The sequence below is a fragment of the Amphiprion ocellaris genome, chromosome 5 (genome assembly GCF_022539595.1).
Source record: "Amphiprion ocellaris isolate individual 3 ecotype Okinawa chromosome 5, ASM2253959v1, whole genome shotgun sequence".
Lineage (NCBI taxonomy): Eukaryota > Metazoa > Chordata > Actinopteri > Pomacentridae > Amphiprion > Amphiprion ocellaris.
The window spans coordinates 10,693,419-10,720,757 of NC_072770.1; the positions used below are offsets into that span (position 1 = coordinate 10,693,419).

General features: G+C 38.7%; 1 protein-coding gene across 12 annotated transcripts in view; it reads right to left on the reverse strand.

Moving 5' to 3' along the window:
* The window catches only part of ptprt (protein tyrosine phosphatase receptor type T), a 412,332-nt gene that overhangs the window by 147,507 nt on the left and 237,486 nt on the right, over positions 1-27,339 (reverse strand). For all 12 annotated transcript variants that reach the window (XM_035943149.2, XM_035943147.2, XM_035943148.2 and 9 more), the window contains exons 12-15: positions 22,745-22,946; positions 18,997-19,099; positions 15,188-15,464; positions 1,571-1,607 (exon numbers count right to left, since the gene is read on the reverse strand). In XM_035943149.2, the coding sequence (XP_035799042.1) occupies positions 1,571-1,607; positions 15,188-15,464; positions 18,997-19,099; positions 22,745-22,946 (619 nt within the window). The remainder of the gene's footprint in view (positions 1-1,570; positions 1,608-15,187; positions 15,465-18,996; positions 19,100-22,744; positions 22,947-27,339) is intronic.

Consider the following 27,339-nt stretch of genomic DNA (forward strand, 5'->3'; position numbering starts at 1 on the left):
CATCCATCTCTGTCCACAGGTTTCCTTGAGCAACACACTGAACCTTAAGTTGCTACAACTTGTTTGTCTATTAAAGTAGAAAAGTGCTGTGAAGCTGCAGCATACCAGCAGTGTTTTTGCTACAAGGCCACTTTGCACACTGAATAACAGCTTCGATCAAACGTAGAGATGGTTTTTCTGTAAGCAGCAAACCGGTGAGGCATCGTTATTGTACATTATCCTGTTTTTATTTTTTCCTCCTCAATGTCCTGCAGACATAACCTGGATAAAAAACATGGTTCTGTGACTCTGTCTGCTAAGTTACACTCAGATTCTTACATAAGTAAACCACAATTCTGCTCAAAATTGACACCTTCATGTTTTTTTTAACTAAATTTTAAAAAAGTACACGAGCTGATTAGAACAAACTGAACCACACAAGTGACATTTTTCACTGAAATCAGCTGCTGTAATGAGTTCATAGCAGGTATTGCGACAACATTAGTCATAGGCCTCTGCAAAAAATTAGCCATCTGCATTGCCTCAGAACACTGCCCACGTAAGAAAAACTTCCAAAAAGTACATTCAAAGTAGATTTTCTTTTTAGGGACTCTGATAGTTCCATATACTGAAAAAAAAAAAAAAAAAGTTTGCATTTTGTACTATGAAAGACAGCCACAAAGTTAAAAGCATGTCTTTTCCCAAGCACACATACATGCAGACAGACAGAGAGCAGTGTTTACACACTGTAGACCTCCACCTACAGCACGTCCCACTCGGAAAAAAAAAAAAGAAAGAAAAAAAAAGAAAAATCACAGAGTGGAAGTGGAGGGAGCAAGAAAAAAGGAGTGATATAAAAGATAAAGATGTGCACAAATGAGCAATAACCGCTTGATGTAGACGAGAAATAATAAGAGAGTGAGAGATACAGAAACAGAGAAAGGAGAAGTGGAAAAATCAAATCAATGCTCGATGCAGATGAAAAAATAAAATAGAAAAAAAAAAAAAGACATGAAGAGGTGAGAAAAATCAATACCAAGCTGAAAAGCTTTAAAAGCACATTGCCTGGCACATAAATGGGTGTATTTGCCAGAGATGAGCAGCAAATAAAGATGATGGGAGACATGAGGAAAGAAAAACAGAGCAGGATGAGATGGAGGGCTTCAGCCTCCGTCCGTCGGCTTTAATGAAGGTGGTCAATCGGTATGTTATGGCCCCGATGCTCCACTTTACACCCCGATGAGCGACGTGGATGTGGTGCGAGATGGAAAAGAAATAAATAAGAGAGCGGGATGGAGCAAAAAGACGGTAAATGTGAGACAGAGGACGATTTAAGATTGGGAGAGAAGAGATGAAGATAGAATGCTGAGCAACGAAGTCATGCAGAGTAACGTGGTGAGGATGTGGGTTCGCTAATGGTCGTGGGTTTCACCTTTGTCGATCGAGCGTGTGCGCTCGTCTTGTCTAAACACAATTGCAACACTATTCCAGGGGGTCATGTGATCTTCAAAATGAACTTTACCAAGGAGTGAAATTAAATATGAAAATATCATTACTGTTGAAGTGAGTATCAATGGAAGGGTGCTCATACCTTTGTTAGCCAGACGGACACAGTTGATTTTGGTTTCCTGTGGAGACAGAAGACAGACTGTTTAGACAACAGGTGGCAAATGGGAGGAAGAACAGAAATCACAATGTTATTTTATTTTAATTAATTGCATACGGGATTTTGATTCTGACAGGTGTTTTAAACCTATTAGTGAGCATGTCTGTGTTTTTTGTTAGCTTTGGCTACTCACTAACTTGTCATGACTCTCTGTTAATGATATTCAAAAGAATAATCAGTTTTCTTCCCAGCAGTCGGTGTTTCATATCAAATTTCATGATTCAGTACGTATATTCTCAGCACTGAAGATACAGTAGCTCATCCATTCATATAATGATTCCGCTTTTCAAGCTAACACGACGTCTTTCAGACAAGGCAAAGTAAAGCTATTGTAAGCAGAAATCCTAACGACTTTTGTGAACACAAATAATAGCGCTGACTCATGGTGCATGGCATTCAAATACTAGAAAGGTATGACAATAACCTACCTACAACTATTATTCCATTTAATTTTCCCTACAGTATGGGTTTTTGCTGTGGTGTTGTTTCAGTATCAATATATTTAGGCAGGTATCAGATCAAAGTCCTGATTTTTGGTATATTGACACCATCTGACAACTAGAGATGTAAGCAAATCATAAGATAAATGGATAATAAACTTTAATTCTCTAAAAATGATGATGCAAAAGTGCTCATTTCTTGCATTTAAAGCAGTTTAGCATGCAAGTATCTGATGATTGAGTGCCATTAAACCCAAAGGCGACCACTTTCCAAACAGCATCTGCTTACAGGTGCTGTACCAAGTTTATATTTTCAAGAAACTGAATATACAAAGAGAAACAAAGAGTGAATTGCCTGGAAACTGTCTTAAAGCCTGGAAATCCACTGAGAAACATCCTTCAGGAATCGGTGCGCAATAATTAAACAATGTATTCGATTTGGAGTTAACGAGGTAAAACAAGCTTCGCTAAACTCACACCTTACTGGTTATGCATATACACTCCCTGCACCACTATTAGTCTTTGTGATCAATGAAATCATGAAACCATGTTATTAGTTTCTTATCTGTGCAATACACTGACTCCTCTGATAACATGCATGTAAAAATACATTATTAATGTCAGGATCAATACACTGTAGAGTTGTTGGTGTTGATTATATCCATCATCCTCAGTTTGTTCATACACATAATTGAATGAAATTACCAAGCAATGCATTTTTTTTCCTCTGCCCTGCTTTTGTTTTTTTTTTTTCTTCTTTAGCACCTGCATTTTTAAGCATATTGTGAAGGAATAACTATAATTAGATGATGATTTTTTTTTAATTAATGCAAATCGTGAAGCCGTTAAAGAGTAAAGAAGTGATGTCTGGACAACTTATAAAATGCAAATCTCTAAATCAGTACAACCCGGGCAGGTCACAACATCTCTCACAGCCTGTTTCTTGGCGTATCATAATCCCAGAGGCTTCAGCTGCTGCTGTCACTCTCTTTCTGATGTGCTGTCACCACCTGAAGAGGCGTGTGCTTTCTTTTATTCCGGGTCTTTTCATTCCTCCACTGCTCCTGTCTTTTCCTCTTTTCTTCCCTCCACGATACGCTGTCACCGCTAAGTGTACCCGTCTCACCCGCTTGTCATACAGAGACTGGCCTCCTTCACATGTTGGCCCATTTGTCTTCATCAAACACAGTGACTAGAGCGAGCTGCCAACACTGACACCTGCCACCTCGGCATTAGAGCAAAATCACTCCCGAGGTACTGGCCCCGGACGTTTATGTTTTTTTTTTCTTCTAAACTGTGCCTTTTTTTCAGGTCACATTAACATTTAGCATCGTTCTTCGACTACTGAAGGCTGTTAATAAAAACAGGGTGAATGTTGTGCAAGGACTGTAGTTTTGAGATGTATTTTGCTGGTTAAAAAAAGAGTAGAACTTGATTTTTATGAGCTTCATGGAGGCCAAAATCAACTCAGAATTTAAAAAAATAAATCACCAAAGGGTTAATGATAGCTTCATTAGCTGCTACTGAACAAAATACATTACGTTCACAATTGAAGTTACACAATTTTGTCTCTTCTCAACAACAGATCATTATTTCCGAGTGTTTGCTGCACTGTAGCAACTTCTAACTTCATCAGACTGTCGTTTCATATCGCTAATCGCATTGTTGTGTCTGTATTGTTGTGTCTAAAGAGCGGAGAAGACAAACGGCGGCAGATGATGGATGCTACGAGCTCCTCTCCACAAGACTAAACACACCTGCTTCCACTACATCTCTGTCTGCTTTCCATCTGTCTGTCTGTCCAGCTGACTAATGGCTGTCTGTCCGCTTTATCGTCTTCCTTTATTTGATTCCCTCATTGGTCTCGTAAAATTCAATTGCAGGCAGCTACAGGAATCTAAGAATGCATGTTAACGCGCACGCAAACAAAGATGGCTTTCAGACTGTTTTGTGCTGTTTGCACAATAAATATGAGACAATAAAAGGTAAATACAACTGAGCTGCAGGAGTTAATTACATGCCGAAACACCATATTTCTATTATTTCCACTGATTTCCATTAAAGACTGGTTTAAATTGATTTGAATGCCGTGAGAACTGATCTGCACCAAAATACAGCCACAATTCTGAAAGAGTAACAATATTTTACATCATTTTTTTTCTGTAGCACGATGGATACTAGACAATAACAACATGTGAAATTGAAGGGCACAAGTGCAAGTTCAGAAAGTTGAAAAAATCCACGCCAATTGTTGTGTATAGAGAAGTTATGGACAACCAAACACAGCAAAAGGAGGAAACACCTCAAACTTATGCACAGAATTCAGAGTATATTAATAATTCATTGTCAGACACTGTTAATGGTATTGTTAATGTTAATATCCTTAAAGGTTTTCTTTACTGTGGATTCGCAGGTGGTGTAGAGGCAAATGTTGTCTTGTTTAGACTAACAGAGCAGTAGCTTATAGCACATTACCCTCTTGACATGGACTCCTCCAGCTTCAAGTTGTCCATCTTCATTATGGTAAATAAAATATATCAGTTAGGATTTATCCTGATGTGAACAGAAACTGAAGGGTTTGGAAGCTGAGTGGTCTAACTCACTCTCTGTAGTTTTTGAGTTGTCAAGAAGTGTCACTGTAATGCTATATCTGGGTTGTGGGTTAGACCACTTTGCCATTAAAATCTAGACTATAAAATATTATAGAAATCATATAAAACTCAGTTCAGATTTTTTGTGGGTTCGACCACTTTGCTTCTAACCCCCTCAGCTCTCACCCACACTTTTTGGAGCTGCTCCTGACTTTCTAAGCAGTGCAGAGACGTATTTAAAACTCTGTTAATCAATCACCACTGGCAGCAATATTTGGAGTGGCTACTGAAGGAATTAATCTTTCAAAATATAAATTTAATGCTATTGCCTTTGCATCTCTGATTGCTGTACGACGAATTCTTCCTAAGTGGAAAGATGAAACACCGCCCAAACATTGGATTGGAGATTTTATGCAGTTTTTGCAACTCAAGAAAGTTAGATCCACTCTGACGGAATCTATTGATGAATTCTGTAAGTTATGTCAGACATCAATAACTGCAAACTTTATACAACTATAAGTTTGTATCGGCAGATACTGTGTTTTCATCTGAAGAAGCTCCTAAATTAATGCTAAACTTTATTTTATTTTGTTACTTGTACTCCCTTGACATGGTGGTGACAGGATAATGGGATTGTTTGATTTTGTATTTTATTATATTTTATTTTATTTTATTACTGTCTTGGCATGCTTGTGACAGGGCAATGGAATTGTTTGTTTATTTTTTTATTTTATTAAATTTTTTGCTTGGATGCCATATTTACTCTTACATCAGTTATAGCCAGTATATTTTATCAGATGTATAAATTGTAGGATTTCAGTGATACTGGTATTAACAATCACATTTATGGTACTGTAGCATCCCTTTATTGAATTATTGCATTAGAAACTCCTCAACTGAGCTACTTATCCATACTGTGTATCCAAATAGACAGTCAAGAATAAAAAAAGAAAAAGCATCTGATAAAAGCATGAAGCCTCAAAAGTAATAAAAGTCTCACATTCCATCTCCTTTTGATGCCCGTGGCAGAGCTTCCCATCCCATTCCATCAAGAGCCGTGTATATCCTACAAATGGGCACCCTGGGAATAAGATCAGCTCCCTGAGCACCGGTGACTTGTGTTTTCTATAAATTGGCACTATCGCGCCTATTTATGGCCCATTTAGTGGCCCGGCTGTCGTGGATTCACAGCCACAGAAGCAGAAGCGCCGCCTCGTCTTGGCTCATGCTAATGGGCCAAACCTCGGGGGGCTAGAAGAAGCAAAGTTAATAAATGTAAGGCCAATTTATTGCCCTGCCTCTGTACTGAGAGGCTGGAGACCAGAGGAGGGCTGTGTTTTACGGTGGAGACGCTGGAGACACAGTGTGCGTGTTTCTGTGTGCAGTAGTTAACTTTGTCGAGCCTGACAAGAATACTAAGTGTGTATGGGAGATGCAGCTGCTGTGTGGGGGAGCTCTCCCACTCCTTCCCTATATCTATCCTCCCATCTTTCCTGCCCTGTTCCTCCTTCTCTCTCTCTCTCTCTCTCTGTCTCTCTCTCTGTCTTGCTCTCTCGCTCTCTCTCTCTCTTTTTTTCTTTTTTTCCTCTCAATCACAGTTGGTTGGGTGTTCTGACTGACTGGCAGGATTTCCAACCATTTTCTGTCTGACTTCTGGATGCAGCGATTGGCTGTTGGGCTTCCCAGGCAACCCAAGATAGTCGTGGTAGCAACTATTTTAGCAGCTCTGTCTTTCATATTGTCTTTCTCAACAAGTTTGGTTTGGTTGACGCTCTCTCTACACACACACACACACACACACACACACAAAAGCATGAAAAATGAAAATGATGAGAATCTGAATCACAAAAGTTTACATACACAATGTGCACTACCGTTCAAAAGTTTGAGGTCACATAGAAATGTCCTTATATTTGAAAGAAATGCTTTTTTTGGTTCAATGGAGATAATATTAAATGAATCATAAATACAGTCTAGACATTGTTAATGTGGTAACTGACTGTTCTAGCTGGAAACAGCTGATTTTTAATGGAATATCTCCATAGGGGTACAGAGGAACATTTCCAGCAACCATCACTCCTGTGTTCTAATTCTACATTGTGTTAGCTAATGGTGTTGAAAGGCTGATTGATGATTAGAAAACCCTTGTGCAAATATGTTAGCACATGAATAAAAATGTGAGTTTTCCTGGAAAACATGAACTTGCCTGGGTGACCCCAAACTTTTGAACGGTACTGTATGTACTTTTATAAACCTAGACTGTTTGTGAAGTTAACTGCTAAATCCAAACAATTTAACTCTGTCCTAGTAGGTTTGAATTGCATATTATCTGTTCAAAAAATAATAATAATGTTTGAGATTATGCCATTTCTCAGAGCCAAAATCATTAAAAGCTCAAAAACTGGCAGTTTCTCAACTTTCCGAACATTCTTTAACTACTAATCTGTGAAATACCGTAATACTCTATCATCATCATGTTATTCACGTCTCATTAAGAAATTAACCAGATGTAAACAGCCTGATCTAACCAGATTAGATCGATTTAATAGAATTTTGCACTCCTCAGTGCAAGCGGGAAGCTATTAGTGACTCAGCCCAGTCCAGTATTCTAAGAACTTGAAGAATTTTTGTACATAGTAATTCCATTTTTCTTTCATTTTGTTTGTAAAATAAATAATGAAAGAATTGTCTTTTCTTTTCTATGATTTATGGCATCAAAACACAGTGTCAAAACAAAGTGTCACAATGCATAGAGGAGATTTCTGAGTTCTCTTTATTTTTAGCCATGGTTGTGCTGTTTCTATAGAGGTAGAGTACTTTATACTGGACTAAAACAGAGCTCATAATGAATAAAAATGTCACTGGAGCAAAAACAAACAAACAAAAAAAAAAAAAAAACGTGACACTGCTTGGTGTTCAGAAGGTTAACCTTAACCAGATTGTGTTTGCTGCCTAAGATAACCAAAGACAGGAGTCAGGATGTGAGAATCTCTGGTCTTACAGTCATGAACTTTGTATTCAGGCCTCCTACTGAAAGAATTTGTCATAAATAAAGTAATTTCAAGGAGACAAGGTTGTCTTGAGTGTCAAAGAAGGAAAATGAACAGAATAGGTTCAATGAGAGATACATTAGGAAGGAAAGGATGATCTAAATTGTTAATATTTTCATGAGGATGGGATAAAAAAATATGAGAGTGAGGACAAATGAATAGGCTGCCAAGTAAAAAGCAGGATAAAAATGGCTGAGTGATGTAAGACCAGCTTCTTACTTGTCAACATAGATAAGAACATCAGTCAAATGGATAAAATACCAGGTGCTAAATTCAGAGGAAATTCATGGGAGGACAAGAAAAGAAAAAAAAAGACGATGAAGAAGTTTTGGGAGCCAAAAGGGTAAAAAAAGTGGGGAGGAAAGACACAGGAGGTGAAGGGGAAGACAGAGGAAAGAGGAAGAGGAAGAAATGGAGGACAAATGGGGCGAGAAATGGCACAAAACAAAAGGAAACTGTGACACACATGGAAAAACATGCCCTTCTGTGCTGTGAAAAATGCAGCCAGACACCTTTCTTGACAAGTAAAAAGCCTCAGGGGTTGGCCAAGGTACTCTGACAATCAACGTCATTCACACACACACACACACACACACACACACACACACACACACACACACACACACACACACACACACACACACACACACACACACACAGCACACAAAACACACCGAGCGAATCTCAGAGTGCAGATTTTGGAGGTTTGTAGGGAAGAGACAGAGAAGATTTTACCAACTGACAGTCAGTGTCAATCAAGATGCACTCAGATGACTCGAAAAATCCCTAAATGCACTTTTATTCTGTTTGAAAAAGGGACGTGTGCTTTCTTACTTGTGGCAAGTCTTTAGGAAGTCTTGCATGCATATTTAGTTTCATGCTCATGTGTATATTTACACAGTCATGAACAAAAGTTTCCATGCACTTGTACAGACCATGTGTCTCACGGCAGTCTTGGGTTTTCTGACTTTTCTGTGATGATATCAGTGAAACCCATGAATCTTTATCGTAATAAAACAATCATGCATTTTGGTACTTTCATAGATTTACTATGGGTCTTATGGAAATATGATTGGATCAAAAATATTCATATAGAAATGCTAATATTTGGCTCAGTGTCCGCTTTGACACTTTTGTTAGCCGTCTACAAGCTTCTGGTTGTATGTTTGACCCTTTTCTTAACAGAGTTTTTGCAGTTAAACTTGATTTGTTGGCTTTCTGACTTGTCTCTTCATCATAGTCCACAGATTCTTAATGGGGTTTATGTCAGGACTTGTGGGAGACCAGTCGAAAACCTTAATTCTACTCTGATTTAACCATTTCTTCCCTACTTTTGATGTGGGTTTGGGGTCATTGTCTTGTTGGGACACCTGTGTCCAAAACCAAACCTTCTGGCTGATTATTTTTTGGTTTTCCTGAAGGACACCAGCAACAAATAAAATCAATATTCAGTTGAAATTTCAAATAAGGCATGTAGGGTAAAGATAAAATGATTTTGATGGAATAGCACAATTTTCAGCTTATTAAAGTTTGGCCAGGTTTTCCAACAGAACGAGTCAAAACGTGAATAGTTCAAGGACCACCGCAAATTTGAGTAACTCTTTTTCTTTCTTTTTTTGGCATTTTATTTTTAAGGCAACATTTCTTTTAAACCTGCCAGTAGGTCTGTGGGTTCAGAGGGTTAATGGCAGATTGTGGTTTTAGTGAAATGTCAACGAACACATTGTGTAAAAGGTCATTGATATTTATGTTTTGTTCTTTGGTTTTTTTTTTTTTTTACTCCATCACAATATTCCCTCTGTCTCTTCACTCCCACTGTTTCCATTTAGCCCCACTGGCCTCCATATTTATCCAGTATTATATCTTCTTTAATGTCTCTTTCACTCTTTCGAGATTTTTATTCTCCCTCCCACAGTTGTTCCACATTCCTGAGTCCCAAATCACTCCTGCTCTTACTTCTCTTACTTACAGCCTCGGGCACTTCATTCTACTGTGTGCATGTGTTTGCCTTTAATGTGGGTGATGTGTGAGTGTGCACGTGTGTGTGTGTACGTGCACGTGTGACATCACATCGAGGGAGACATCGAGATTGCCGTCGGTGAGCAGTTTTAATGTGCGGAGCGTCGACTAATTGGCACAATGATGGGAGATGAGAGACTGGCATCGGACTGATGTCACCCCAGAGGGGGGAGATGGAGGGAGGCAAATTGAGACAGAGAAAGAAGGGGGGGGGGGATAGGGAAGAAACAGGTAGGTGGACCAGACAGGTGGTAAAGACAAAGAAAATATGGGGGAGAAAGAAGAAGAAATGTGGATGGATTGAATCATTCAAAGGAAGAAAAATACCAAAAAAGGAAAGAAAGAGTCTGAGAGACGATGAGGTGAGTGTAATGAAAACAGAAAAATCAAAAATAGACAAAGTGGGAGGCTTGCAAATGATAAGGTAATCATGAAAAATGGTGTATAGGAGGGCGAAGGTGAAAGAAAACATACACAAGACATGAATGAAAGAAAAATAAAGAAGTGGGCAAAAAAAGATGGTGGGTAAAAAGGTTAAATAAGAGCAGAGGAAGTGAATATTACTGGGAAGAAAAGAGGGATTAAGAAGAGGTTTTTTTAAAAAAAAGGAGGAGAGGCACTGAAAGCACGTCTGTTTTCTTTTCTATCTGAAGAAAGAGCAAAGATAGAAGCAGCGAGCGATGAAGAGTTGGAGAGTGGGTGGACTGAGAGAACAATTTCTACTAAATGTTCTCAGGAGAGAAAGTGACAGAAATTGAAAGAGAACGAGGGAGGAGAGACGTTCTCCTTGACGGACAGGTGGAGCTCAGAGAGGAGAAAAAAAAGAAAAAGAAACTAGTAGGATTATCCAAGACAGGCAGAGAATGAGAAGCAGACTTTCATCCATGGGATCAAACTATGACAAACCAGCCAAGTCCTCTAAAATGTAAATGAGGAGTTTCTTTCCAGTATGAGACATCATCCAGCACTGCAGAAGAAAAAAAAGATAAAAAACTGACACCTACTCCCAGAAAATGACTGACAGCACGGAAATTAAACAAATTACAGGACTTTGTGAGGACTGAAGATAACTTAAATCTTTGAGTGACATAATATTGCTTTCACGAATCCTCGTTGCACCGACGTATAATGGAGAGATTAAATTTAGAGAATGAATTATTCAAATACTGACATTCCTTTTTTTGTGCAGGGTTACACAGTCTATTCAGAGTCAGGTGACAACTGGCCACGGTGGCCTCGCTGATCCGCTGGCCAATTTAATTTTCACAGGAGCCAAGAAAAGACACAAAAACCTTTATTGTTGTTGTGTGTGAAAGGAGACTGGGCCTCCAACCAGACCAGGTGGGTTCAACCTGCTGCCCTTCGTCATGCCGATAAGGAAAACACTCTGTTAAATGTGTTTCCAAACTGACTCTTGACTCATGAGGTGACTGAAAGACAGCCGACTTTCTTATTAAGATATGAGTTTCTGGATATGCACCGATCAGGCAGAACATGACCACCTGCCTAATATTGTGCTGGTCCCCCTTTTCCTGACCCGTCAAGGCATTAATTCCACCTCTGAAGGTGTGCTGTGTTATCTGGCACCAAGATGTTAGCAGCAGATCCTTTAAGTCCTGGAAGGTGCGAGGTGGGGCCTCCATGGATCGGACTTGTTTGTCCACACATCCCACAGATGTTGGACTGGATTGAGATCTGAGGAATTTGGAGGTCAAGTCACACCTCTAACTGGTGTTTGTGCTCCTCAAACCATTCCTGAACCATTTTTGCTTCGTGGCACGGCACATTATCCTGCTGAAAGAAGCCACAGCCGTCAAGGAATATCATTTCCTTAAAAGGATGTACACGGTCTGCAACAATACTAAGGTAGGTGGTGTGTGTCAAAGTAACATCCACATGGTTGGCAGGACCCAAGGTTTCCCAGCAGAACCTGGTCCAAAGTATCACACTGCCTCTGCTGGCTTGCTTTCTTCCCATAATGCATCCTGGTGCCATGTGTTCCCCAGGTAAGGGACGCACTCAGCCATCTGCATGATGTCAAAGAAAACGTGATTCATCAGACCAGGCCACCTTCTTCCATTACTCTGTGGTCCAGTTCTGATGGTCATGTGTCCATAGTTGGTGCTTCAGCGGAGCACAGGGGTCAGCATGAGCATCCTGACTAGTCTACGGCTATGTAGCCCCATACAGAACAAACTGATGCACTGTGTATTCGGACACCTTTCTGTCAGAACTCTGAGCGACAGTAGTTCGTCCGTTAGATCGAACCACATGGGTCAGCCTATTTTTCATTTTATACTGACTGATAGCTTCATGTCTGGAATTGAGAGCACATCTGCACACATATATACTCCTAGTCACACATACTCTTAATCCCTTGGATGATATTATAATGTTCTCAATGAACATGGGTAACATAGTGATCCATGTATGATTTTTTCACAGAGGTTTGAGCAAATAAAGAACAGGACTGCAGCCAGCAGCGTAATATCACACTGAATTTCAGGCCCAAATGACTTGTCCTTCTGGAATCTGTCTGTAGTTTTCTTCTCAAGATCATGTGTTTAGAGCAGAATGAGAGGGCTCATATGCAACATCAGTAAAAATAACCCTGTAAAAAAGCCACATTTTTAAAATATAGGTACATTAAAGTCAGATAATCAAACTTGAGTCACTTTCCATTTGAATATAAAGGCTCTGACAGGTTAATCTCATCTCGCAGTCAAAATGTGGGTCAAATTCAGAGATTAAATATTATCCTCTTATGAAAAAAAAGATATTTTATTCCACAAACGCACAAAAATGTAAGTTAAGGTTCAAGTTCTGCATACTTCTTTTGATATTTATCGATTGGATGGAAAGCAGAAAATGGTTGTTTTAAAGCTACAGAGTCCACAGATGGAGAAGGTTTGGGTTGAAAGAACAGCTTTAGCAGAGGTCGTGTATGTCATATATCCCATTATTTTACTCATGATCTCTACCTTTCCACAAACTGCACGGGTTCAATTTGGTTAAAATTTAAGCCTCAGTCTTCTCCCAAATATAGAACACATCTGTGCATGTTTGCATCTATCCGGTTATGCACGTTACTACTGCAATATATGTGTGTGTGTGTATCTATCTATCTATCTATCTATCTATCTATCTATACATATTAAGTATTGCATAATTTAAAAAAAACAATTATAATATGGCAGCAAATCACTACAGTTTCTGTCTCAGCAATCCAGTCAACAATTCTGATTGGTGCAATAACTGGGAATCTGGAGAATATACGCATAGTTCAGTTTAGTGGCAAAAATTCACGAGTTTTAGGAATGTGTGTCCTGACTTCCTTATCAAATCATGTTGGTTCCAGTGGCTGTGCAGAGCTGCTTGCTTTTCTATTTACTTTTCACCACCAAAACCCCCCATCAGTGCCCCAAAATTTTCCAATCCATGACCCAAACAAACCCCACACTGATTGGATTGACTGAGATCCAATCAAATGGGGAAGTCTGATGTGACTGGATTTAGGATATCTGCACATGTACAAAACATGCACACACACACACACACACACACACACACACACACACACACACACACACACACACACACACACACACACACACACACACACACACACACACACACACACACACACACACACACACACACACACGCACACACACGAGTACTCACACTTATAAACGCACACTCATCCGCTCGCAGTCACAGTTGTTCAATCATGCAAGAATCCCCACTCACACCCACTTGCACATAGCCTTTTCTCTCTTTCTCCCTCTGCAGTGCATTGTGGGTAAAACCTGCCTTCTGGAGGAGGATATTACATCACGACAAGCCAAGCTCGCCCATCCTCACTCTCTGTACTGAGTTACCGTGGTTACGGCAGTGGAAAATTAAAACAACCCTCGCAGGAGTTGAGAGTATTATGGAAATTCAAAAGTTCAAGTTGTGAATGAGTTATGAGAAGGCAGCTGGGGGGCAGGTGGGCGGGGTGTTGTTTTATCTGCACACGGTGTAATTACCAGACAAAAAGGGGCAGCAAACAGACGCCGGCAGATGAATTCTGGGAGGGAGGATTCCCACAAGAATCCTTCTCCTGTCGTTTTATTTTTCCATTTTTATGCATAAGGCAACACGCAGCTTTGAATTGACTGGACTGGAGCCTTGAGAAGGTCATTCAAACTGCTCCTGTACTACTTTTGTTTTTGCAAATTTGTCTTCACATCAATTAAATGTTTGGACACCTGATGAAGTTTCAAACTGGACAGGGGTAGTAATTGAGCAGCAACCAGTTGTGACACTGTAAAAATTTACCTTTAAACTTAATTGTTCTGAAAGGATTTGGGAAAAAAAAACACGTTTAAATCTCTCAAGATAAAATGTCTACCATGTCCTTTATAATGAGCCAGTAGTTAGTTTAGAGCAAAGTGAGCAAGACTTTGCTTAGATTTTCTTTTTGTTTTTGTGTCACTTGTTAGTTTAAACTTCATTTTTACTTATTTTTAATCAAGGCAAACACGTTTGAAAGCCCCTAAATGTGTTAACCCTCTGAACTCACAGGGGTGTTTTCTGCTCTTGTCACATTTTTCCTCATTGCAGGTTCATTTTTCACTGCAATATGAAGTTCTGAACCTGTATGGAAACAGAACAACCATGACTAGAAGGATATAGAACTCAGAAAGGTGTTTTGTTCAATATGACAAAGATATAATAACTTAAATCCTACAAAAAAAAAAATATAGAATTTCTTTGGCTATTCATTTGACAAAAAAACTGCTTGCAGTTCGACCAAGTTCAGCTGAAAAGTTTCTGAATTGATACTGGTGTTACAGGTGATTATTGGGCATAGCTGAGCCACTAATGGTTTATTGGTTGTGCAGAGGAATTCAGATTTTAGTTTTTAACAGAATGTACTTAATGCAAACAATATATTTTTTGCAATTTTTGAAATGTTAGAGTTCTAAGTATAGATTTGCATCATTTTCTTGACAGAACAGAGTGGTGAGAAAGTCGAAAAACTGCTGATGTTCACAGATTCTGGCTCTGATAAATGGTGTGATTTTGACTAACTTTGGCTTTCTTTTAAATATAACATGCCTTTTAAACCCACCTACCCAACCTGCTTACTATGATTGCAGATACTTTCTAACTTCCCTGATAGTGTGAGGTTTTCTTTATGAGAAATAAAATGATTAAATCCTGGTAAATCTACTTTTTTGATGTTGCATTTAAATGCACAAAAAGTCACAAATGTTCCAAGTATACACAAGAATTCTCAGGAAATGAGCAACAAAATCGATTTTTTTTTCTTTTTTTGTTCTGACACAAGAAGAATGAAGCCTAAACTGATTGTCCCGGTTAAACAGAGCCTGTTTTCTCATCCCATTTCATGAACTGGCCCTTGAATATGCTGTTTGGGAAACCGAGACTCACCCCGTTGGCTCTGCTCATGGCCTGGTAGTAGATGCTGTAGCTCTTGGCAGGCGACAGCGGCGGATTCCAGAAACCGCCGTAGCTCTTGTTGTCGCCCACCGTGAACGGCTGAACCACCGTGAGGCTGGAGGGCGGCAGCTCGGCGGCGATGTAGTAGGACGAGTCCAGGACGGAGGCGTTACGGAAGCTGACGGGGGCTGAGAAACACTCGGGGGCCTCGGAGGCAGCGCGACGGGTCTTGGACTTACGTTCCTCCTTCACAACGAGCTGGTAGGAGCTGGAAACATAAAATGGTGGTTTTTAAAGATGCTGTTTTGTGTTGTTTACCAACCCCTGCTGGTTTTGAAGCGTTCTATCACACTGATAAATGAAGAAAATAGTCGATAAACCAAGTGGGGCAGATATTTTTGCAATCACTACAGGTGTCCTGAAACAATGTGCAAGTCGCATAAACCATTTAGGTGTTTTATCTGACACCTAAATTTATCGCCACCGTTCAACAACCTTTCAACAGCCTTAAAAACTTTAATCTCCAGAGTGCTTATATCCATTTTGGTAATAAAAGCATTAGCAAAAGAGGTCTGTGAGGAATCTTGAGGAAAAATGCCTACTATCCGTTACAAAGGAGGATAATTTGTTCCACTGCTCACTTTTTTTTTTTTCCAAATGGAAGATACACTTTGGAAGCTAACTTTCTAACAAAGTGCCTGGCAGACCATTTCTTGTGCTGACTCAGCAGCAAAGTAGGAATTAAAAGTAATAGATGTATATGTGTGTGAGCTTTAATTGATTTCTTTAAGAGTCCAGATGTGTGTGTGTATATCTTTCTGTGTCTAAGTAATAACTTGCAGAGACTCTATCAGGTGTACCCGTTTACCTGGATGTGCTTTAGCAGGTGTGCTTGCATTTATGTGCATTTAGACACTTGAAAAAATGTCTGTCTCCGTCCGTGCTCGGTTACGTGTACATATGCGTTTCCATTATGCTCCGAGAGGCTTCATGAATGGCTGAGGGCTCCTTTTACGGTCAGGACAAATGCAGCAGCCCTCCGCAATTACCTTCCGTCCTCCACGCCAAGAACTCACTTCACAATTATACGCAATTAGGGAAATGTATGTTTCTGTGAAGGAGGCCGCGGCCAATTATCCCCCGGTTCGCGTTTGGCAGCTTTCATAAAGGATAATTGCTGATGACCAAAGATGAGTCTCTCTCTCTCTCTGTCACGCTTCCTAACTGTCACTCGCTCCGACGTTTCTGCCTTTCTGGTGAAATATCCATTTCAAACTAATCACTTTCAGAGGCTGCACTGGGGATGAGGCAGAAGCCTGTTACAAGGAGTGGACAGGGAATAGTAGAAGTGTGTGTGCTTAGTGTTTGAGACAGTCCAGGTGTTTTTACTTATATCCAGTCAGTTTTACACCTTTACAGTCAGGACAAACTAAGAGCCAAGAGGGACAGTTTTGGTAAAAGGAGGACGTTCGTGGAAAAGTGATAACATTTATCAAAGTGAGGAAGTAAACAACAACAAAAAAAAGGAAGGAGAAGACATTTTAGAAAGTAGGAATAAAGGTGTAATGGTGTTAGAAAATGGAGTTAAATGTAGGGTTAGGGACAACATATCCACACTGTAAAAGAAAAAAAAAAACTTTTTAAAAAAAATGGCAAAAATCTGGCAGCAATGATGCCAAAAAATACAAAAAAGCGGTAAAAACTATTAAAAAATTAGGAACATGTAAATTGACGCTAAAATAATAGTTTAAAATTATTTAGTAGTCTTCAGTCCTTAATTTATATATTTCCTCCTTGAATAACAGTAAATATTAGTAAAGCTATGCTATTTTTACTCGTTTAAATACATTAAAAATAGTATAGTTTTATGGCCAAACATTGTTTAGAATGAAATTGAATTTATAAAAATATAGACGCGTAAGCTCAGTGCAGTTTTTGCCTGTTTTTATTTGTTAAAATGTAAATTTAAACTTTTTTCTGTGATTTAACTAATTATTCATAATTTAACAAAGCTGTGAGAATCTGTAAATTAAAGAGAAGTAATTTTAAATCATTAAAATGTAAAATGTTCTACCAAATAATAGCAAAAATCTGTAAAATAATTAATTTATAATGGTTTAAATTAAAAAAAAAGATTTCTGATTACTATTTACAGTTTTGGGCTATTGTTTTTCTTTTCTTTATGATTAATTTGTCACATAATACTTTTTTTTCCAGGCTTTCAATAAAAAAGTGGGAAATGTGTAAACTAACAGTAAATTGTTGAAAAAAATATGTTAACTCTTACAAAACCTTCATTTTTTTTCCCATACCATCCACTTTTCGATGTTTTACAGAACACCAGTGTGACCTTTATGTGCTTTTTCTGTGTGTAAACATATTTAAATAACTGTTGACTTTGGGATGATTATGTCCATGTATCTCTATTTATCTGCGATCTGCACATGTCTACAGCCACATATGTAAGTCGGTGCGTTTGTGTTTACCTCAGTGAGCAAACATGTGTGTATTTATTGCACTGTTAGCTTTTACAGCCGCCTCCCTCCATGTCTGCGGATGTGTAAATGTGTGTCTGCAGGACGACAGCTGCTCCTCTTAGCGCTGCCATTTTGGTAAACATTCTTTATCTAAGCTCCTGAACTTCAGACGCTCTACTCAGAATGTATTGAAAAAACAAAACAATTCCTGTTAAAAAAAAAAATAATATAAATTTGCACGCACATTAACCAACAGATGCTTTTTTTCTTTTTTCTCCCTGCTTCCTTGTGTGCATCTGTTGGCACTTAAAACATGTAATACTTTCACAAAACACACACAATAAGCAAACACATTAAGGGGGCTTATCTCGGGTTGATAAACACATAAAGATGTCGGCGATGAGAGTGCAGCCTAATTCAACAGGAGACATATTTGCCGTGTGTGGGTGATTAATGGTGAGATACGGTATGGGATTTGCAGAAATTAACACTAAACTACTGACCCACACTCGCATTTCACTAATCCATTTCCCCAAGTCCAAAGCAAAGTGATATATATTCTCTATGCAGCCTTGTTGAAGCTGTATTTCCCTAAAGGCGAGTGAGAATAATGTTCTCCCCTACACCAATTAAATGGATGAGATCACATGTTCAAAGTGAACTTTTAATTAAAAAACATGCTGGATGAAAAAAATGAGGAAAAAGGAGAGGAAATAAATTATCTGGGTGTCCGCGCTGTCTGGTTTTGTTTTGAACAAGTGAGTGGGGTGGACTGGGGACTGGAAAAATGAAACTTCAGTGTGCTGTTTGTGCCTGATATACAGCTTCTAAAGAGAGCTTGCATGGCATGATTGGCATATTGCTCGATCTTGCAAGAGTTTACATATACATCGCAGGGGAACTACATGTGCACTTGTGTATTTCTGTGTTTTTATGTGACTATGATTGTAGGTTTGCACAAGAAAAGTTCAATTCATCTTTGCTAAAGCAGCAAATCTACCATCAGACGTTTATTTGCCAGACATAAGTAAGTAATGACGATATGTTTCACTGCCAGATTGGTAAAAAGAAAATTCTATGAGTTTCTTTCTTTCCTCCCTTTGCATACAAATTGGACTTATATGTGTGAGTGATTTTAATGGCGTTAAAGGAGCCCCTTGAGGAAGGAAAATGGATGAAAATAGGAGAACAAAAAAGGGGAAAACGAAGGAAGATGGGGACAGAAAAGCCGTAAAGATGATTAAAGTTGGTGGGGGACGACAGAGGAGTAAAGGAAAATACAAAAAGAAGGAGGGAAATAGGAATTTTTAGGAAATAAATTACCTGATAGGTGCTCCTCTGGACTGGGCAGGCTTCAGCAGGATAGTGATGGTGGTTTCTGTCTCATTTAGTGGAGCCTCAGATTCATACTCTGGCATCATGGGTGCTGAAAAATAAAAATATGTTTTAAAAAAAAAAAAAAAAAATGAGTTTCAGGAATTACAAATTGAAACCGGGGTTACTTTTACTGTCTGGTTTGGGATTTATTCCAGAGCATCTCTTAAAAAGGCTGTTATTGTAGCTGCAGAAACTTGCTGCTAAATAAATCTAATTCATTCATCCCAAACCCAAAATCGTAAGTATTTCTGACAGCAGTCAGATGCACCAACCTCAGCTTTTCAAAATAATGTAATATGCAGAGACTCAATGAAAAATGAGTTTTGCTTCTTTAAGGAAAAAAAAAAAACATTACATCAGGGCAAAAAAGTGATGAAACGCAGACAGACTCAGAGAATAACAACTGTAGGGAAACAAAAAATTTAAAAAAGACTGTATTCATCATTACGAAAGTAACTTTGTACAAAAAAAAAAATCAATGTAAAAATTCATTTTAAAAGGGCACTTCCCGCTTCAGTGACAGAAATATGGCACAAATATTGACCAAACTGTCAAAAATGAATACAGGCCAAAAGTTTGTATGAGTTCTATGGATTTTGAGTATTTACTGCATGATCAGACTTCACTTTCATTGATATGCACCATTTTGCTCAATTAGCCTTTAGGTATACATTGATGTTACCAGACAACTGCTGAATAAATGTTAACAAAACAAAAGAAGGGTTTAGTTTTATAGTTGAGAAGATTTTCAAGAGTCACAACTTCAGTGCAAAAATAAATAAATTAAAAAATCACAGTTTGCATTATTCACTTTAGATCTTTGGCTTTTCAGAGTTTGCATTAAAAAAAAAAATCCAATAAATCTCAACTGTGTCCATATCTCTGACAAACTAATATGATCTTTTTTGTACAAACTTGATCTCGCTTCCAAACTTTAGGCCTATATAGATATCCCTTTTACGCTGATTGTCGCGAATTTGTATCATATCGCTTGCATTCAGATTGCAGCCGAGATAGCATATATCATACATACTATACATACACATATATATATATATATGTATATATATATATATATATATATATATATATATATATATATATATATATATATATATATATATATATATATATATATATATATACATATATATATACATATATATATACATATATATATATACATATACATATATATATACATATATATATATGCAGTGCAATACAGACATATTAATTTACTCCATTTCAAACTCTTGGATTAACACTGTAATAAAAACACATTATGTAAAGCCTTCTAAACAAATCTAGTATTATGAACATCTGGTTCCTTTGCTTTGACATTACGGTATCGCATCTCAACAACAGCATTTTATTACACTCAAGCTTTTAATTTCACATCCGTCATGGTCCTCATATCAGAGGTGCAGCGTCGACGCCCGTCTGAGTTAAACATCAACACTTCTCTTCCTTGATTGGTGTGACATTTAGGTTATTAACACAACCCCTCCTCCTCCTCCTCCTCCTTCTCCTCTGTCCATCCATCTCCATCCGTCTGCAGCGTTTCATTTAAATCTCTTCATCCTTTGCTCCCTGAATGAGATAATGAAGATTGGGGATGGCGTGACATTTGGGAGGATCTTTGATGTGTGGAAGCAATGTGTTTCTCCTTTATGTTCTGTTTTTTGCCGTTGTTTTTCCTCTAAACATGTTGTTCAGATTTAAAAGGCTCGGTGGAAAAGGTCACGCTAGAATCACTGTAGGTGCTGATAGATGCAAAAATGCTGATGACACATTAGAATGTAATAAAATCTGTTAAATGCCAGAAAAACAGAGTTGCATTGAGTTTAATTCAAAACATGTGATCACTTATTTCATTGAAAGTAGCTTCTTTTCCTCAAATACAATTTGTTCAGAATTTCACATTTCACACATAAATCTGTGTCTCGTGTTTGTTGATTTCTTGAAGAATTGGTGGTGCAACAAATCATGTTTACTATTAATTTGACTCTGAGGCATTATTTCAGACCTGTTTTGAGAGGGGTAATGAAAGTTTTACATTTTTATACACTAAAACGTATTATAGTATTCCTCTAGGTATCATAAAGTGGCATGATTTTAGCATTTAAGTTGTTATTTGAAAATTTGAGCATGTTTACAAGTAGAAAGAAAGCAGAAAAAGTGAGATATACCACACAAAGCTGCAGATTTCTCTAAAAGTCAGATTTTTAGATGATTCAGATGAATCAGAGGACATGTCTTACATATATACATTCCTTAAATGACACTATTTTATTTTATTTACCTCAGCTGCATTATATTTGCCTCCAAAAACAGATGAGATACTAGTTTCTTGCTATGAAACACGGCAATAACAAACCATTGGATGCTGAAATCGCATGTCAAAAAGACGATAAGTTCTGTTTTAAGACAAAATTTTGATCAGAGCCATGCTGGTTTTTAGAAGAAGCTGACTTTTCAGAATGAGACACATCAATGTGAGGCCAAATTTATCATAAATATGCGGATAAATAAGAAAAGGGATCAGTGTAGAGCTTCCCCTTGTGAATAAAACCTAAAGGGAAGATATCTGCTATTCTCTCTGCTTCATGTCACATGTGGATTAAGTAAAGTGACACCAATAAACTTTGTAATAAGATTAATAAACACACATGATAAACTCTCTTTGGATTACCTTAAAGCTATAGATTTCTCAGTGCACAAAAAGAAGGTAATGACTCATATAAGGTTGTATTTAAACATGATAGAAGGGAAGAAATAGACTAGAAATGAGGGGAAATGGAACAAATGTCAAACCAGCTGGGAGCTGAAATGAATAAATCTCTTTAGATGGTAGATTTTGCATTTATTCTGCATGCAGTTAAAGGTTTCTTCTCCAAATTTGGATAGAAAAACAGTGTTGCTTTGGTATAAAGTTGAACTTGGCGTTGTAAAACTTTGTAGATTTCACAGATATATGGACTATAAGAGAAATAAAGAGAAATCGGAAATACTAATGAGCTGCAAAAAAAAAAACAACCAGATATAGAATTCCTGAAAGGGATTACTAAAAAGTGTAAACAAAAAAGAAAGGTAGGAACAGAAAAAAAAAAGGATGAATCAGAGGATTGAGGAGGAAATGACTGGGATGCAAGAGAAACAGGAAAAGGATAGATAAAACTAGATGGAAAAACAAGTAAAGGGCAAAGAGGAAAAAGTGAAGGGTTTTATTTTGTATCCAGCATTCTGTCATTTGAACAACAAAGGACACCCTCCTAGAAACAGCTGGAATTGGAATGAAGAGTCCTCTGGTTCAAGAATAAAGAAATGTGAGCACACTTCATAGTTCTCGCCACAGATTGTTTGCTTCGTCTTTTTTTTGTTGCGGCGCCACTGACATTTTCTACGGACCAAGGCGGCTGACATGAAGAGAGGGTTATAAATAGAGAGAAAAAGTCAAGGCAGATATGAAAACAGTCACTTACACAGACAAAGAAAGACACAAACAACAAAAAAACAACAAGGACTAAAAGTGACAGCTGTGTCGGCCCACCAGCTGGAAAACAAACAAGCCTCTCTACCTGCTGTTATTAGCCAACAAATTAACAATCTGACAGTGAATAAGTGCAGAAAATGTGAAGAAACAAACCAAACAACTGCAAAAAACTGATATTTTTCAACAGGTGGCGTTTACCTGCTATCTTGGTGGTTATTCGTGTGGTGACCGGAGGTCCGAAGCCCTTGTTGGTGGAAGCTTTGAGGGTGAAGAAGTAGGTTGTTCCTGGATAGAGTCCCACGAACAGATGATGAGTCTCGTTCATCAGTTTAAACACTCGGCCTCTCTGGGTGGTTAAATCAGCGCTGGGGTCCAACGAACTCAGGGCCTTGTAGGTGATCTGGTGAGAGACAGCAGAAATATAGATTTATAGTTAGCATTAGCAGTTAGCGTTGCAATATCTTCCTATATATTTACATTTTATTAGTGATAACTGCATTCCTTTGCTCACCAAAGGTTTTGTTGGGGAAGAATACATGAACAAACTTTTTTCTAGTAAACATGCATCATGGAAAACTACCATAAATCTTGAATGTTTAAAAACCATAAGACACTCATACACTAATATTGTATATAATATGAAAAAAAAAAAATTATCCAGATTCTGAATATCGAGTCACAGCATAGTGAAGATACAGTTAGGAATCTGTTTTAATTGGATGGTAGTTTGTAAAATTAACCCTGTCATCAGTTCCCATGTGAGAAATGGCGAGTCCAACCTTCTAAACCTTTGGGAGATGGAAACATATCTTTTTATGGCGATTTCTGATCTCATATGCAAAGTTCACAATGTCACTCCACTGATATGAAACGCTTAACTCTGCATAAACCCAAAATGAACAAAAAGATAACGAGACGTATAATTAAAGTATCATCTAAGAGCTCACGGTTTGGTTTGTTTTCACACATGCAACAACTTTAAACTTCACTTGGACTCATTGGTGACAACTAAGCTCAATATTTACTGCGTTTTTCTGTCTTTTTTGGCCAACTTGACTGAGATGACAGCACTAAGAGCAAACTAAAGCAATAAGTTGTTGTCTGTAGAACCAAATAATAGCATAAAAAAGATTAAAATGCTACACAGCACTGAGAGTAGGTTACAATCCTTATTGATGTCATTACAACTTTTTGATCGACTGATATATCGATGGATGGATGCAAGTTGAATTTCATAAATTACAATTCACTGCAAATATATAGAATAACCACAGTGAAATGTGTCCTTATTTTTTAGGAATAAGACTCATTTATTTGCTTTTCTATTGTTCTTTTCCAGCAGAAAGTAAACAGTAACCTTCGGAGTCTGACCCTGATCCGACCAACCTCTGCTGTCACACTGCAGCAAATCCAGTAAATCAATCACCAGTTATTAAATTGTCTGTAAAACGTCACACGAATCAATTTTTTAGAGCCAAAAGCGACGTCGGCTCTTTACAATAGTGTTTCTCCCCCACGATCTCCACTTTGAGACTGGAACAAATTGAGCAAATTGACCCGTAGCCACTAAACTGGCAGCAACACTTCAATAGTTCTTCTGTTAAAAGACCTGTCAATGTCTGTCATGATGCTGCTGCTGCCGGCAAATTTTCACACTGCGAAACCATCAATGACTGCACACATGGACACACACAAACCGGTAAAACACTGGAGGACAGCTGTCAACGTGAATGACAGTCAGCACAAAAGAATATTGAGTGGTGGGAACAAAAAAAACAAAAAAAACATTAATAGCGATTCAGCCCCAAACTCATTTCAGCACTTTGTGTCACAAACTCTAAGTGCATTTCAGTTTGTCTTTCAGTGTCACAGTGAAAAATAGAAACACCAGGTGCATAAAGGGTGGAGGCAAGGTGACCACCAATGAGGAGAAAGATCCAAAGAGACAGAAACAACAACATGAATGAACCAGAAGGCAACTTGGTGGAGCGGAAACCTCCACCAACGCAGAATCTTTCTCCAAACGTGCCCTGCTACAGCCCCTGGATCCCTTTCCCATCATTTATCTTTTTGGGTGTGATTTCTTTACCAAACAGCATGCGAGGGCAGCACTGTTAAGCTGACTGCCAACCAGAAATTCCCAGAAGAAAGCTTTCCCATCAGCACAAGCGCAGCATCATCATAGCTGCAAAAAATAGAAATTATTGACTCACATCAAGTCCAAAATTAACAAATACTGGAGCTGAGACAGACACAGACTGGAATAATTGAGCAGGAATCCGATTTCTTCAGTTTAAAAGAGAAAACAAACAGTGCAGAGAGCTGTCCGGGAGGGGGGCAGTGCTTTAAGATGACCATAAACTCTCCAGTTTGGACTCAGCCAGAGAGTTTTGCTTCATGAAATCCCTATTTCCATCTGCCCTTTCTGTAACCGTCAACCCTGGTCAGTCAGCCAAGCGCCGACCGGACAACGTTACACGAGTTAAACCGAGCTTCAGTTTTCAGAAAGAAGTGTTGCAGGGACACTAGAATATGGATGCGCTGCAACAAAACACACTTTATTCTGTCTGGAATGAAGCGAGGTGAGGAAAAGGAGGAGAATGATGGAGATGCAAAGTTGTATTTTGACATTGCACCCTTTTGTACTTTTGTAATCCTCTATTTTAGCGTATTTTGTACTTTTATATTTCTCTAGTTTATTGTAAATATCAACAATTTTTGCACTTTTTTGCATCTATCTATCTATCTGTCTGTCTGTCTGTCTGTCTGTCTGTCTGTCTGTCTGTCTATCTATCTATCTGTCCGTCCGTCCGTCCGTCCGTCCGTCCGTCCGTCCGTCCGTCCGTCCAAACACTAAGACGTGAGATTTAATGCAGCAAACCTTTAAAAGTTTTCTTATTTTGCATCAGAGTTTGCATTACAGTCTTGCTATTGTGACAAAAAGCACAATGAACTGAGAACAGACTCAAATTTCTACCGGAGAAGGCAGAAAGAAAGAATAGTGAAGAAACTGAGAGGGCTGAGAGAAAGACTGAACCAAAGAGGAAAAAAAGAAGAAGCGATAACAAGTGATGTAGACGGATGTTTGCATAAAATAGTTAGCTGGGAGGCTGGAGGTGTGTGTGTGTGTGCGTGTGTGTGTGTGTGTGTGTGTGTGTGTGTGATTTGTGGGGTGAAATGGTGGGAGGAGGATCTCAGCACTTCACACTCGTGGACGTCAGTCCGCCCTCACCTCTCCATTAACGGACTGAAATCAGAAGCGCTGACAGCTGGGCGCCTCGCTGCGACTGGGCCTGCAGGCTGCAGCGCTGTTGTGTGAATGTGCCACTGTGTGTGTGGACAAGAAATATGAGGAGGCAGGGCAGAATAAAAGGAAAAAAAAACGGGGCCGATAGACTGCTCTAAATGTGCATTTACTGGCTGCAAACGTATGAAGGGATGATAGCGTGCAGCAGGACTCTAGAAACAGTCTTAATTTCTTTAAATCGGGGTTGATTCTACTTTATTTCCTGGTGCTTCAAAAGCCTTCCTTTCTGGGGTATTTTCTGAAGATGCTTTGCATTATGTCATCATTCTTAACAAACTATCGTCTTATTAGATGACTCAGTTGACAAAAGCAGTCTTTGAATGGTTTCACATTCTATTTTTTCAAGGTTGGGAACATGCAAACTGAATCTCTAATGGGCACATAGAGCACCAATGTTATGTTCTTAATCCTCAAGATGCAGACCTGAAACATTTTTGTCCTCTGAAATTGAAGTGGACGTGGCTCAGCTGGTCCTGGAGCAAAATGTTCGCCTCAAAAATGTACCCAATTTCTTCATAAGGATACAATTTATGCTGTTTTGAGCAGAAAATATCTGACATATTGAATCTGTTATACCATAAGTGACATTTTTAAGGTTGATCATCACAGTTTGAATGTTCTGTTCTTTACTGGACAACTGTTTCTGAGGTCTGAAGGTCAGACTTGGATGGATGTTCCCATTGTGCTAAAGCATCAGATTTACCCCAGTGTCCCCTGCCCAGCTGTTTGAATTTTACTGCTCTTATCTGGCCAACCTCAATGCTGCAAAGAACCAAGTTTGTATTTTTCAGTCATATTTTTCTTTCTTCTGTTTCACTGCCAGTGACCTGAGACAGCGGTGTCAAATCTGCAGGAAACACATTTAATCCTTGACATTTTAAAACAACTGGAGTTGACCAAAGTGCTGCACAAGTTACCACACAGGCAGCAACAAAAATACGTGCAAGAAGCAAAACCAAATCCATTTGTAAACCAAATATATGAAATACTAAAACAGCAAGGTACAACAGGATAGCAACTTGTAAGAGTGACTTCCAAAATAAATTCAATTTGACATGTTAAAATAAATGTGCCCCCCCCCCCTTAAATCAGAGACAATCATTTGTCTGATTGGGTTCCACATAGATTTATGATGTCAGAGTGCATCACTACGAGACACTGCACCGAGGAAAAGTTTTCCCCTCCACTTTCCTGACACTCAACTCCCCTGCCGCAGCCCAGACAGACAACTAAAAGGTCTCTCACACCGAGGAGCTTGGGACAAAACCTTTCGCCGATAGAACACGACGGTCCAAAATGCAGCAGAAAGCCCTCTGTAGAGCAGCAGCCTCGCCTTCGACGAGCTGCGACGTCTCCCAGGCCTGAAAGTTCGCCCGGCTGGCTGAATAAAACATGTTGAATCAATAGCTATTTATACAGGCTGGGACTTAGGGGCTGGAACAATAAAATATCATCTATTTCATCTACGCTGCAGTTTTGGTTTGCA